Genomic DNA, 15,104 nt, shown 5'->3' with positions numbered 1-15,104 from the left:
CTGGTTTCAGGAGTAGAACCCAGTGATTCATAACTTACGTATAACACCCAGTGCTCATCCCAACAAGTGCCCTCCTTAATGCTCATCCCCAACCTACCTCCTCTCCAGCAACCCTCAGTTTGTCTTCTGTACTTTAAGAGTCTCTTATAGTTTGCCTCTCTGTTTTTATCCTATTTTTCCTTCCCTTCCCATATGTTCATCTGGTGGGTTTCTTAAATTCCACAGATGAGTGAAATCGTATTTGTCTTTCTCTGACTTATTTCACTTAGCATAATACACTCTAGTTCTACCCGTGTTGTTGCAAATGGCAAGACTTCATTCTTTTCCATCGCTGAGCAATATTCCATTGTATATAAGTTATATATATACCACATCTTCTTTATCCATTTGTCAGTCGATGGACATTTGGGCTCTTTTCATAATTTGGCTATTGTTGATAGTGCTGCTATAAACATTGGGGTGCACATGCCCCTTCGAATCAGCATTTCTGTATCCGTTGAAAAAATGCCTGGTAGTACAACTGCTGGGTCATAGGGAAGTTCTATTTTTAGTTTTTTGAGGAACCCCCATACTGTTTTCCAGAGTGGTTGCACCAGTTTGCATTCCCACCAGCAGTAAAAAAGGAACCCCTTTCTCCGCATTCCTGCAAACATCTGTTATTTCCTGACTTGTTAATTTTAGCCATTCTGACAGGTGTGAGGTGGTATCTCATTATGGTTTTGATTTGTATTTCTCTGATGATGAGTGATGTTGAGCAGATTTTCATGTGTCTGTTAGTGACATGGATATCTTGAAGAAGTGTCTATTCATGTCTTCTGCTAATTTCTTCACTGGCTTATTTTTTTTTGTGGGGGGGTGTTGAGTTTGAGAAGTTCTTTATAGATTCTGGATACTAATCCTTTATCTGACACATCATTTGCAATACCTTCTCCCATTTTGTCGGTTGCCTTTTAGTTTTGTTGATGGTTTCTTTCAGTGTGCAGAAGGTTTTATCTTGATGAGGTCCCCATAGTTCATTTTTGCTTTTATTTCCCTTGCCTCCAGAGATATGTCTAGTAAGAAGTTGCTACGGCTGAGGTCAGAGAATGCTTGTTCTTTTAAGGACTCTTGTTCCCTGACAGATTTAGAAGACTGGGACCTTAAGGCAAGTTCTCTCCTTTTTTAAGGTTTTGCTCAATTCTCATTGAATATTATTTCCTCTAGATAATAGTTTATAACTTGTTATAAGTTCTTGTTATTAATTCACTTATAACAATAGCTAGCCTAGTTATTTTTTTTTCAACGTTTATTTTATTTTTGGGACAGAGAGAGACAGAGCATGAACGGGGGAGGGGCAGAGAGAGAGGGAGACACAGAATCGGAAGCAGGCTCCAGGCTCTGAGCCATCAGCCCAGAGCCCGACGCGGGGCTCGAACTCACGGACCGCGAGATCGTGACCTGGCTGAAGTCGGACGCTTAACCGACTGCGCCACCCAGGCGCCCCAGCTAGCCTAGTTATTAACAGCTACAGTATGGGCTTTAAGATCTACAGGACTGTCAGTATGACTCAGACATTTAGGCAACTAACCTTAAGTTTTAGCTTTCCATATCACCAGGTTAAGAACTCTATGTGCACCGTAACACGGGTGATAAATTAATAATGTGTTTATGCCTGAGTATACAATACTGAATCTTCTAATCACACCATATATTGTGGAACCCTAAAACTGATGATATGATATGTATGTGGCTGGCCTACATGGAATGGTCTCCAGCACAAATCTAGGCTAGCCTACATTCAGAATTGCTCCCCTTAGGCAAGAAGGGAAAAAGCTGGATTTCCAAATGTCATAATCTGCTACTGTGCACTCCACTGAGAGTACTGAGGTCCAGGAATTTATCCTGAAATCCCAGCTAACCCTACGTAATTTTCTTCCATATCCATTAGATAAGCATATATCCAGGTATCTATTGAGATACATGAGAAGACATGTGTCTACATTTTGGCTGATCTGAGTGTTTGCTACATTAATCAAGACAGTGCTGATAAATTTCAGCTCGTTATGTGCCTTGTAACTATGTTCAGTGATTTACATGTACTGTTTACCCATGAGATATCAACTATTAGCACCTCCATATTATAGATGAATTTTGGTAAATAACCTACCAAAGGTCACACAGTATATGGTACAGCAGTGACTCAGTCTCAGGGCAGCCTGACTTTAGAGCCCAAGCTCTCAATTATGACATACACAGCCCTCCACAGTATTTCTCCTCTGATATTAATTTATAACCAAAAAATCATTGTAAAATTTAATCCAACATAATAATTCAAGATAATGCCTATAACTTTTTTTTTTTTTTTTTAAATCCCTGTTGACATGCCTGCCCTGTAGAGTAGAGCATAGAATCTGATGGGCTGCTTAGAAGGAAGAAAGAAAGGTGTCTGGTGAATTCTAGAAACTCTAGCCGGACAGAACTCTATATAAAGTGGCTTGATGTGTAGGTGGGCAGCAAGTAGCTCCTTATTTCTATCCAGTAGTTCAGAGAACTGGCCATGTCCACAGCAGTGCTAGAAGTCTTCCAGAGACCAGACAAGGGAAGAAATGATAGCTAGCTGGACAAGCTTTCTGTCCTTCCAGAGATTTAACTTGTACAATAAGCTTGTATGGATTTTTCGGATGATTTACAAAACTTCTCTTAATGTCTAATTTCATTATATGAAAGTAAACGGGCTTGGGAGAGCTCCCATGGGCAAAATTACCTGTAAAAACTGCTGTGGTGGTTGGGTCAGCGGAGCCTGAGAAGGTTGCTGAACTGAAGCAAGCGGCTGTTCCTGGGAGTTCTGCTGCTGTGTGGCTGGCAGTGCCTGTGGCTGCTGCTGCTGGGTAGCAAACGTAGGGTAGGCAGTCACCACCTGCCCCATGAGCATTGTGCTGGGTACCATGACCGCCCCACAAGCTACAGGAGCAGTTACTAATTTGGTCACAAGCTGCTGACCTTGAGAAAATCTGTTAAGAGGAAATAAAGAGAAGAAGGGACGTCAGAAAGATAAAGTATTCATTATAAAAGGCAGTGAGCTGAATACTTCTTTAATACCCAGTGATATTGCCAGTTTAGATTTTTAAAAGCTGTACGTTCCAATTTGGTTTCATGTTTTTAAAGATTCCTTCTGGGGCACCAGTAAAACAAAAATGTATAAGCAAAATGAAATGATCACAAAACAAATACAAAGTTTCTGGATATCCATGTGCAAAAGAATAAAGCTGGGCCTTTACCTTACCCCACATACAAAAATTAACTCGAGTGGATTAAAGCACTAAACATAAGGGCTACAAGCATGAAACTCTTAGGAAAGAAAACAGGGGGAAAGTTTCATGACATTGGGTTGGGCAATGATTTCTCAGATGTGACACTCAAAAGCACAGGCAACAAAAGAAAAAAAACAGATAAACTGGATATTAAAATTAAAAACTTCCGTGCATCAAAGGACACTATAGTATCAACACAGAGAAAGAGAAATCCACAGAGTGGAAGAAATTATTTGCAAATCATATCATCTGATAAGGGGTAATAACTAGAATATATAAAGCAATCCTATAACAAACAATCTGATTAAAAAATGGGCGAGTATCTTGAATAGACGTTTTTGTAAAGAAGAAATAAACGGTCAGTAAGCAAATGAAAAGATGCTCAATGTCACTAATCATAAGGGAAATGTGAATCACTTCACTTCCACCAGGATGACTATGATAAAACAAACAAAATAACTAGTGTTGGTGAAGACATGGAGAAGCTGGGATACGCACTGCTGAGAGGAATGTAAAATAGTGCAGCTCCTATGGAAAACAGATGGACTATTGCTGAAAAAATTAAGTACAGAATCACCACATGATCCAGCAATTCCATTTCTGAGCATATGCTCGAAAGAACTGAAAGCAGGATCTCAGATATTTGTACACAAATATTTGTTCACAGCAGCATGATTCAAAACAGCCAAAAGATGGATGCAACCCAACTATCCATCGATGGGTAACAAATAAAATGTGGTATATTCATACAACAGAATATTACTTAGCCTGAAAAAGGAATAAAATTCTACCACACACCACAACACAGACAAACCGTGAGGACACTGTGTCAAGTGAAATAAACCAGTCACAAAAGACATGCACTGTATGATCCCATTTGTGTGAGGTATCTAGAGTAGTGAAACTCATAGACTTATGTGCTTAGAAAGCAGAAGAGTGGCTTCTAGGAGCTAGAGGGTAGAAGGAATGGGGAATTATTGTTCAATGGGTACAGAGTTTCAGTTTGGGAAGAAGAAAAAAGTTCTGGAGACTGATGGTAGTGATGTTCACAACAGTATGCATGTACCCAATGAACTGCTGAAACAGTTAACATGTATATTTATGTATTATTTTACCACAATGAAAAAAGTTTTAAACCTGTTTAAAAAATACCTTTTTTCTTTTTATAAAATTACTAGGTACTTGCGAGTCCGATATATGTGTCCTCCAAAATGCACATTATTTTGCTAACCATGGATAAACTTACAGCTAAGCTATCATAAGGGATTTCTAAAAATCTCCCTAGTTTACAGAAGACATTTACACTGCAGATTGTATCTTATAAACATAAATGAAAATTAAATGACATTCCAACAGTGAATAAAAGTACCATCAATTTATACATTTATCAATGCAGTATAGTACTTACCATATTAGAAGTCACTAACATTCACTCCCTTCCCACCTTCCTTCTTCTATTTTAAAAATAATAATAAAAACCCTGGTGCCTGTTCAGGGAAGAACATTATTTCTATTTGCCTCTTCTGTGAAATGAAGTTAGCTGCTCACATTGGTCACTACAGCAAGAAAACTGAGCTAAGCCTCTCCTGGGAAAGGAGCATAACTGCACTTACAAACTGAGGAAAGTACATAACGGTGTCCAACTTAGTACAAATGCACTTTATTATTTATGTGGTCTCCACAAGACAAAACCTATTTTTTTGTTTTTGTTTCCTTTTCTTTTAAATTTATTTTAATTTTAGTTAACATGAAGTGCAATAATTGGTTTCAGGAGTAAAAAATTCAGTGATTAATCACTTACATACAACATCCAGAATCTATTTTTGAATCCATACCATATTTTTAAAATAAAACACTCTATTTTATGTATACTTCAGGACCAAATGTATTATTCAATGCAAAAAATACGTATAAAAGAACAAAATATTTACATATGAAGAATGATGCCCAAAGAAAAAGTAACATTTGGAAAGTGTTTTAGGCACAGAAGTATTAAATCCTCAATTCTCTGTAAATCTTAAAAGAAATTAAAATCTGAATTGCCCAAACTGCTCACTGATAAAATGTGATGAGAATACTTCATCCATCTCTGGCACCAAAAGACATTCTTCAATCTACTTATGCTTAACTATCACTTCTGTGGCTTTGTATATATTGTTCCCTGAGCTGAGAACACCCTCCTGAGACTCCCTATCACATGTACACCCACAGCCAAGCTCTTTAAGACTCACGCCAAGTACCTCCTCTGTGAAGTTTGCCTTGACCACACTCCTCTCTTCACCTGTTTGCCTCAATCTATAAACCTGCTCACTTCCTCTTTCTAAAGACCTAAGCAGAAGTATTTATCATACAGTAATACTGATTTAACTTTTTATGGCTTCCTAGTCTGATCATTCTCGAGATGAGGAATGTACCAGCCATACTCACTTTAGTAGGCACTCAAATGTTCGCTGAAATATATATTTTCCCCTCAAAAAAAAAAGAGGTTCTACAAGTAGTTGCTAAACTGTATCCTCCAAAATGCACATCAGCATTCTAGACTAATGAAATTTTCCTCAGGCTTTAAAACGAACCCTCTAGATTTCAATGGAGCACATTCATAACATCTCCTTTCAGAATGTCAGACCTAAAAGTTGGACTTAACTTGAGGAACTAAGTTCCAAACAGAAGCAAGTTCTCCCGCTCTCACTGCCTCTGTGATCCTGTAGCTTCTTTACTCTCTGGAAATTATTGGATTTTAACAAAATCTATTACACAGTGTGATACAACAATGAAATTATAAAAGCAGCAGCCTACTTGTATTACAGTAAAGTAAGTAAAAAATAAAAAATATTTTAAATAGAAGTTTTAAGACTATAGAGATCCTATAGTCATTAAAACATAGCTTCCCAATATATGAAATAATGATATTTCTTCAAAATACTTGTTTTCTGTTGTTGTTTCTTTTGGGAGAGCGAGCGAGAGTGCGCGCGCTAGGGAGAGGGGGAGGGGAAAGGGAGAATCTTAATCCGTGCTCAGTGTGGAGCCTGACACAGGGCTCAATCCCAAGACCCTGGGATCATGACCTGAGCCAAAATCAAGAGTTGGATGCCCAACTGAGCCACCCAGGTGCCCCCAAAATATTTGTTTCTAAGTCAGCTATTTGGACTGCCCACTAAAATAAGTCATGAATGCCTATTTTTCTAGAATGACCCACAAATGTTTAGTGTACTTTTGAAATCAGACACCAAAGCTAAAATTCAGAAACTGCTCATCACCCCCTTTGCTACCTATAAGCCTTTGACCAAATTACTATAAACTCACTTTTTTCTTATCTGGGAAATAAATGACCCTAGTACACATTTAAATTAAAAAAAAGAGTTAAATGAGATAGTGTATTTTGAGCACCTAGTACAGTACTCAAAAAACTCAAGAAAGGTAAATTAATTTTATTCCATGACATATATCAACTTATGCTAGTATCCACCCTAACCACTGTTACTGGCTGAAAACTCAACATTTGTACTACAATGATGAAAGTTTCAGAGTGATACAAACCCTGCCACAAATCTCATATAATGGTATGCCGCAGATGCTGGATTCTATAATATTTGGTAGAACATTTCTGGACCAAGAACAAAACTTGTTGTTGTCCATTTACTACAAAGTCCTTAAACAATGAACATATTCTGCAATTTTATTTCAAATTCAAGAACTCTGGTGGGAGTTAGCTACAAACTGTTTTTTCAAATCAAATTACTGTTTTTTAACTAATCAATTTTTACAACTTTGGAAAAACTCATGAAATATGACAACTACCTGATCTGTCTGTCCTGAGTGAATGTAGTTACAGCAGTGCTCTGGGTACTGTTCTGTGGCATGCTAGATGGAATCTGGACCATGCTTCCGGCTGCCGGCTGTGAGATCACCATAGTGTTATACAGCGGAGTGGTGAGTGTGCTCTGTGTCTGACTAGGAAGCGAGGTTTGTTGACTGTGCCCACTCAGTACATTTTGTTGACTCTGCTAGAAAACAGAAGATTTTACAGATAAATTAAATGAAAACATTTTTTCAGTAAATATACATACACTATTAGCATCATTCTAACAACAGCTGGCAAGAAAAGAAGAGGCAGGACTTGTTACTCTGGGAGAAATCTAACACAAAGGAAAAAGACTTATAGTAACTGAGAATGAATTAGTCTTCAATCCTTGCTTGAATACAAGGTATGATTTTAGAAAAGGACCATGATCTTAACAGGGATGAAATAAAATATAGATGAGCAATTTCTGTTAAATGCCCAAAGTGAGTGACTGACATTAGACATCTTTATAGATTTCATTTGAAGTCTTGGGATTTATAGTCACAGATGTATAACAATTACCTGCATCAAATTTCCTGGAATTTATATGAAATTTCTTAGAATATTGATTAAACTATCACTGTGCCCCAACTATAAAATTTTTAAATGTCAAAATACTGAAAGCATTTAACATCAATTTAACAATTTTGTACCAAATATTTTAATGATCACCCTCAAAAATAAAACTTCCTATTATTTTATTTATTTATTTTTAAAGTAGACTCCAAGCCCAAGGTGAGGCTTGAACTCACAACCCTGATATCATGAGACAATACAGTCTTACTGGCTGAACCAGCCAGGAGCTCCTAAACTAAACTTTCTAATTATTACTGTTAAAATATGGAATTATTCGAGATAGAGTTTCATTTTTGTTTCAGCAATAGCACACATTTCAGTCACTGAGCACTCCATAACCCACTATACTTGATATCATTACCTGACTTGATGTACTTTGTAAAGTCTGCTGTTGTATCATATGCTGAGTTGTGCCAATGTGTCCAGTATTCATTCCACTCTGAATTTGGTTGGTTTGAACGACCTGGCCCTGCATACTTATAGGTGCAAGTTGCTGGATGTTAGATGAATTTCCAGAAGAAAGTTGAACAGAACCAAAATTCAAACCAGGGGTTGACTGCTGTAAAAACATCTTCAGAAATAAAGATCACATTGTACCGTGAGATCATGACCTGAGCCAAAGTCAGACACTTAACCAACTGAGCCACCTAAGCACTCCTACAAATTAAGTTTTAAAAGCAAATATCAGGATGGTCTAAGTCATTCTGAATGAATTAGCAATAAATACAGAATAAAACATAATTCATATTCATTCTTCCAGTTATCCTAACTCTATCATGTTTCCAATTGTCAGAAAAAGTGTTATAAATTTCAAAACCTCTACTTGTTTGAACACTTTACATGTTGGGGACCATTTGTTTCATCAGATGACATTACCCTAGCTCAGTGCTACTCAAGGCCTATGGACCAGAAGAGATCCAACATGGTGGAGAAGTAGGGGGACCTGAAATTCCCTCATCCCTCAAACACAGCAGTATTGAGGCCAAAGGACTTTGAATTCAAAGAGTCCGGGCTGCATAGTGACAAAGATGTCTCCAGGGATCCACAGGGACACCTAGCGGGCCACAGGGCTACTTCAGCAAACAAATCAAAGCACACCTAGTGGAGGGTCCAAAACATGACTACACGTAGGGAGATAAAGCAACCAGAATCACAACAACAGAGAACAAATAACACACTCGAAAAAACACCTCCTGAAGGGCCAGGCCCTGGATAGTGTATGACCCCCTTTAATAAAGTAGTGCTCCCAGGTGCAGGCCACATAAGTTTTAAAACACATCAGGGACAGAAAACTAGCCAAAATGATGAAACGGAAGAATTCCCCTCAAAAGAAATTCCGGGAAGAAATGACTGCTAAAGAACTGACCAAAACAGATATAAACAATATAAACAAACAAGAATTTAGAATAATTGTCATAAAATTCATCTCTGGGCTTGAAAAAAGCATAGACAGAACACACAGAAGACAGAACACAGCAGAGAATCTACTGCTGCAGAGATGAAGGGACTAAAAAACAGTCATGATGAATTAAAAAATGTTGTAAATGAGGTGCAAAATAAACTAGAGGCAGTAACAGCAAGGATTGAAGAGGCAGAGGGGAGAATAGGTGAAATAGATAAAATTGTGGAAAAAGATGAAGCTGAGAAAGAAAAAAATTCTGGACCACAAGCAGTGAATTAGAGAACTAAGTGACTCAATGAAATGGAACAATATTTGTACCACGGGAGTTCCAGAAGAAGAAGAGAGAGAAAGGGGCCAAAGGTGTGCTTGAACAAATCACAGCTGAGAACTTCCCCTATCTGGGGAAGGAAACAGACATTGAAATCCAGGAGGCACAGAGAACTCCCTTCAGATGTAACTTGAATCAATCTTCTGCATGACATATCATAGTGAAAGTGGCTAAATACAAAGATAAAGAGAGATTTCTGAAAGAAGCTAGGGACAAATGGGTCTTAACCTACAAGGGTAGACACATAAGGGTAGTAGGAGACCCATCTACTGAAACTTGGCAGGCCAGAGGGGAGTGGCAGGAAATGTTCAATGTGCTGAATAGGAAAAATATGCAGCCGAGAATCCTTTATCCAAAGCCTGTCATTCAGAATAGCAGGAGAGATAAAGGTTTTACCAGACAAAAACTGAAGGAATTCATCACCACTAAACCAGCCCTACAAGAGATCCTAAGGGGGACTCTGAGTGCAATGTTTTGCAAAGACCACAAAGGACCAGAGAAATCACTACAAGCATGAAACCTACAGCTAACACAATGAGTCTAATCCATATCTTTCAATAATAACACTGAATGTTAATGGACTAAACGCTCTAATCAAAAGACATAGGTTATCAGAATGGATAAAAAAACAAGATCCATCTATTTACTGTCTACAAGAGACCCATTTTAGACCTGAGGACACCTTCAGATTGAAAGTGAGGGGATGGAAAACCATCTATCATGCTACTGGAAGTCAAAAGAAAGCTAGAGTAGCCATACTTATAGTGGACAAATTAGATTTTCAACTAAAGGCTGTAACAAGAGATGAAGAAGGGCCTTATGTATAATTACAAGGTCTACCCTTCAAGAAGAATTAATAATTATAAACGCTTATGCAGTGAATTCAGAAGCACCCAAATATATAAAACAATCAATCACAAACATAAGCAATCTTATTGGTAAGAATGTGCCAATTGCAGGGGACTTTAATACTCCACTTACAACAATGGACAGATCACCCAGACAGAAAATCAACAGAAACAATGGCCCTTAATGATACAATGGACCAGATGGACTTGACAGATATATTCAGAACTTTTCATCCTAAAACAGCAGAATATACATTCTTCACAAGTGCACACAGAACATTCTCAAAACAGATCACTTACTGGGTCACAAAACAGCTCTTGAAAAATATAAAAGAATTGAGTTAATACCATGCACATTTTCAGATCACAATGCTATGAAACTTGAAACCAACCACAGGAAAAAGTTTGGAAAACCTCCAAATGCATGGAGGTTAAAGAACATCCTACTAAAGAATGAATGGGTCAACCAGGCAACTAAAGAAGAAATTTAAAAATATATGGAAACAAATGAAAATGAAAACACAACAGTCCAAACCCTTTGGGATACAGCAAAGGTAGTCTTAAAAGGAAAATACATTGCAATCCAGGTCTATCTCAAGAAACAAGAAAAATCCCAAATACAAAATCTAACAGCATACCTAAAGGAACTAGAAGCAGAACAACAAAGAAACCCCAAGGCCACCAGAAGAAGAGAAATAACAAAGATCAGAGCAGAAATAAACAATACAGAATACAAAAAAACCAGCAGAACGGATCAATGTAACTGAGTTGGTTTTTTGAAAAAATAAACAAAATTGATACATCCCTAGCCAGACTTCTCAAAAAGAAGAGAGAGAACCCAAACAGATAAAATCACAAATGAAAGAAGAGAGATCACAACCAACACCACAGACATACAAACAATTATTAGAGAATACTATGAAAAATTATATGCCAACAAACTGGATAATCTGGAAGAAATGGATAAACTCCTAGACACTCACTCACATAGTACCAAAACTCAAATGAGAAGAAATAAAAAATTTGAACAGACCCATAAGTAGTGAAGAAATTGAATCAGTTATTAAAAATCTCGCATTAATTAAGAGTCCTGGGCCAGTTGGCTTCCCAGGGGAATTCTACCAGACACTTAAAAGCAGAGTTAATACCTATCCTCAAGCTGTTCCAAAATATAGAAATGGAAGGAAACTTCTGGACTCATTCTAGGAAGCCAACATTATCTTGATTCCCAAACCAGACAGAGACCCCACAAAAAAGGAGAATTACAGGCCAGTATCTCTGATGAACATGGGTGCAAAAATCCTAAACAAGATACTAGCAAATTGAACTCAACAGCACATAACAAGAATTATTTACCATGATCAAGTGGGATTCATTCCTGGACTGCAGGGCTGGCTCAATATTCACAAATCAATCAATGCCATATATCACATTAATAAAGGACAAGAACCATATGATCTGTCAACAGATGCAGAAAAAGCATTTGACAAAATACAGTATCCTTAATAAAAACCTTCAAGAAAGTCAGGTTAGAAGGAATATACCTTATCATAAAAGCCATAGATGAAGGCCCACAGCTAATATCATTCTCAATGGGGAAAAACTGAGAGCTTTCTCCCTGAGATCAGGAACACGACAAGGATGTCCACTCTCACCACTGTTGCTTAACATAGTGTTAGAAGTCCTAGCACAAACAATCAGACAACAAAACGAAATAAAAGGCATCCAAATTGACAAAGAAGTAGTCAAGCTTTCACTTTTGGCAGATGACATGATACTCTACATGGAAAACCTGAAAGACTCCACCAAAAGGCTGCTAGAACTGATTCATGAATTCAGCAAAGTTGCAGGGTACAAAAATCGATGTACAGAAATTGGCTGCATTTCTATACACCAATAACAAAGCAACAGAAAATCAAGAAATCGATCCCATTTATAATTGCACCAAGAACCATAAAATACCTAGGATAAACCTAACCAAAGATGTAAAGGATCTGTATGCTGAAAACTATAGAAAACTTACGAAGGAAACTGAAAACACAAAGAAATGGAAAAACATCCCATGCTCATGGATTAGAAGAATAAATATTGTTAAAATGTCAATACTACCCAAAGCAATCTACACATTTAATGCAATCCCAATCAAAATTGCACTGGCATTCTTCTCAAAGCTAGAACAAACAATCCTAAAATTTGTATGGAAGCACAAAAGACACCAAATAGCCAAAGTAATGTTGAAAAGGAAAACCAGAGCTGGAGGCATCACAAACCCAGACTTTAGCCTCTACTACAAAACTGTAATCATCAAGACAGTATAGTCATTGGCACAAAAACAGACACATAGACCAATGGAATAGAATAGAGAACCCAGAATTGGACCCACAAATGTATGGCCAACTAATCTTTGACAAAGCAGGAAAGAGTATCCAATGGAAAAAAGATAGTCTCTTTAGCAAATGGTGCTGGGAGAACCGGACAACAACATGCAGAAGAATGAAACTAGACCACTTTCTTACAGAATACACAAAAATAAATTCAAAATGGATGAAAGACCTCAATGTGAGACAGGAAACCATCAAAACCTTAGAGGAGAAAGCAGGCAACAATCTCTTTGACCTCAGCCGCAACTTCTTGTTCAATAAGTCTCCAGAGGCAAGGGAAATAAAAGCAAAAATGAACTATTGAGACTTCATCAAGATAAAAAGCTTCTGCACTGCAAAGGAAACAATCAACAAAACTAAAAGGCAACCGACAGAATGGGGAAAGATATTTGCAAATGATGTATTGGATAAAGGGTTAATACCCAAAATCTACCAAAAAACTTACTAAACTCCACACCCGAAAAACAAATAAACCAGTGAAGAAATGGGCAGAAGACATGAATAGACACTTTTCCAAAGAAGACATCCAGATGGCCACCAGACATATGAAAAGATGCTCAACGTCACTCATCATCAGGGAACTACAAACCAAAACCACACTGAGATACCACCTCACACCGGTCAGAGTGGCTAAAATCAACAACTCAGGAAACTACAGATACTGGCATGGATGTGGAGAAAAGGGAACCCTCGTGCACTGTTGGTGGGAATGCAAACTGGAAAACAGTGTGGAGGTTCCTATCCTACAACCCAGCAATAGCACTACTAGGAATTTATTCAAAAGATATAGGAATGCTGATTCATAGGGGCACGTGTACCCCAACGTTTATAGCAGTGCTTTCAACAATAGCCAAATTATGGAAAGAGCCTAAATGTCCATCAACTGATGAATGGATATAGAAGATGTGGTTTATATGTACAATGGAATACTACTTGACAATGAGAAAGAATGAAATCATGCCACTTGCAGCAACATGGATAGAACTGGAAGGTATATGCTGAGTGAAATAAGTCAGTCAGAGAAAGATACCATGTTTTCATTCAAATGTGGATCTTGAGAAACTTAACAGAAGACCATGGGGGAAGGGAAGGGGGAAAAAAAGTTACAAAAAGAAAGGGAAGAAGGCAAACCATAGGAAACAAATACAGAGAACAATCTGAGGGTTGATGGACGGTGGGGGAGAGGGGAAAATGGGTAAAGGGCATTCAGGAGGGCACTTGTTGGGAGGAGCACCGGGTGTTATATGTAAGCGATGAACCATGGGAATCTACCCCAAAAACGAAGAGCACACTTTACACCCTGTATATTAGCCAATTTGACAATAAATTATATTGAAAAAAAAAAAAAGGGCCTGTGACCTGCTGGTTCTTCATCACCTATCATTCATAATTTATGGCATGAGACAGAAGTAGTTTTCACTTGAAGTTTCCCTTCTCCAAAATACTAGTCTGACAGATGTAACTTTAGTGGGTCAGTAGATTGACCAAATAAGACTAATTTGAATCATACCTACTGATATTTCACTAAAACAATGACTGATGATTGATTTCTAACTTCTGTACCAACATGTACCTAAAAGTCTATATAAAATATTATTTTCATATTATGGGTATAAGCTTACTAAAAATAAAGACTATACAAGATGAATCTAATCTGGAGAAACAAGGATGTTGATGGAAATATTCTTAGGAATGAATCAGACTATAAATTCAATCATATTGAGTAGGTAACCAATGAGTATTTACTGAACCAAATTGATGAAATGTATTTCTTGCATCTCATTTTTAAGTAAGAAAAGTCAATTTTATTAAGGAACCAAAATGTGAATGAAATGCTTTGTTGTATTCAAATATAATAACTTACCTGCAGCCCTTGACCATGGACCATTTGAAGTTGTTCTTGAATTTTTCTTAGTTCTTCTTGTTGCCGATGAATGTTTGCCTCTATCATCCGTGTCCGTTGCTCTAATTGGTCTTTTAGATGCTGCATGGCTCCTAACTGAGCTGAAAACTGAAACTGAAGTCCCATGTTTGGAAAAAGTGTAACATATTTTAGAATCACTTATTCTTCATAATTGTGCAATGTGAAAAATAAGCAGTATATATCATGAGTTTAAAATGTTATACCAATTACTAACGTATTGCCTCTTGGCTCCTAATTCACCCACCTTTGCTTAGCTTTGTGCTACTGGAGCTGGACCTTATAAACATCTTCCTTTGTCAGTGGACACAAACTTAGTCATGTCAGTAGATGGAGCTAGAGGGATACTGCAAAGGGAGGTGGCTTTCCAGCAAGTCCCACTGGCATCCTTATGGGAAGCTCCCCAACAAATTTTGCTGGTACCCCAGCAGGTGGCTTCCTGCCCTCCAGCCCTGGTCTCTGGCACCTCAGTGAACCTCCCTCTCATCCAGTGGCTACAGCCACACCAACCCCAATG

General features: G+C 37.7%; 1 protein-coding gene across 4 annotated transcripts in view; it reads right to left on the bottom strand.

Annotated features, from left to right (window-relative positions):
• The window catches only part of CLOCK (clock circadian regulator), a 132,429-nt gene that overhangs the window by 9,731 nt on the left and 107,594 nt on the right, over positions 1–15,104 (bottom strand). For 2 of the 4 annotated variants that reach the window (XM_043572608.1, XM_043572609.1), the window contains exons 19-22: positions 14,531–14,683; positions 8,069–8,278; positions 7,089–7,294; positions 2,744–2,990 (exon numbers count right to left, since the gene is read on the bottom strand). In XM_043572608.1, coding sequence (XP_043428543.1) covers positions 2,744–2,990; positions 7,089–7,294; positions 8,069–8,278; positions 14,531–14,683 — 816 coding nt within the window. The remainder of the gene's footprint in view (positions 1–2,743; positions 2,991–7,088; positions 7,295–8,068; positions 8,279–14,530; positions 14,684–15,104) is intronic. The other 2 variants (XM_043572611.1, XM_043572610.1) reach the window with 1 other exon arrangement.

Source organism: Prionailurus bengalensis, chromosome B1 (genome assembly GCF_016509475.1).
Source record: "Prionailurus bengalensis isolate Pbe53 chromosome B1, Fcat_Pben_1.1_paternal_pri, whole genome shotgun sequence".
Lineage (NCBI taxonomy): Eukaryota > Metazoa > Chordata > Mammalia > Carnivora > Felidae > Prionailurus > Prionailurus bengalensis.
The sequence above is the reverse complement of the archived record's forward strand: the minus strand, read 5'-3'. Positions and strand labels throughout refer to the sequence as shown.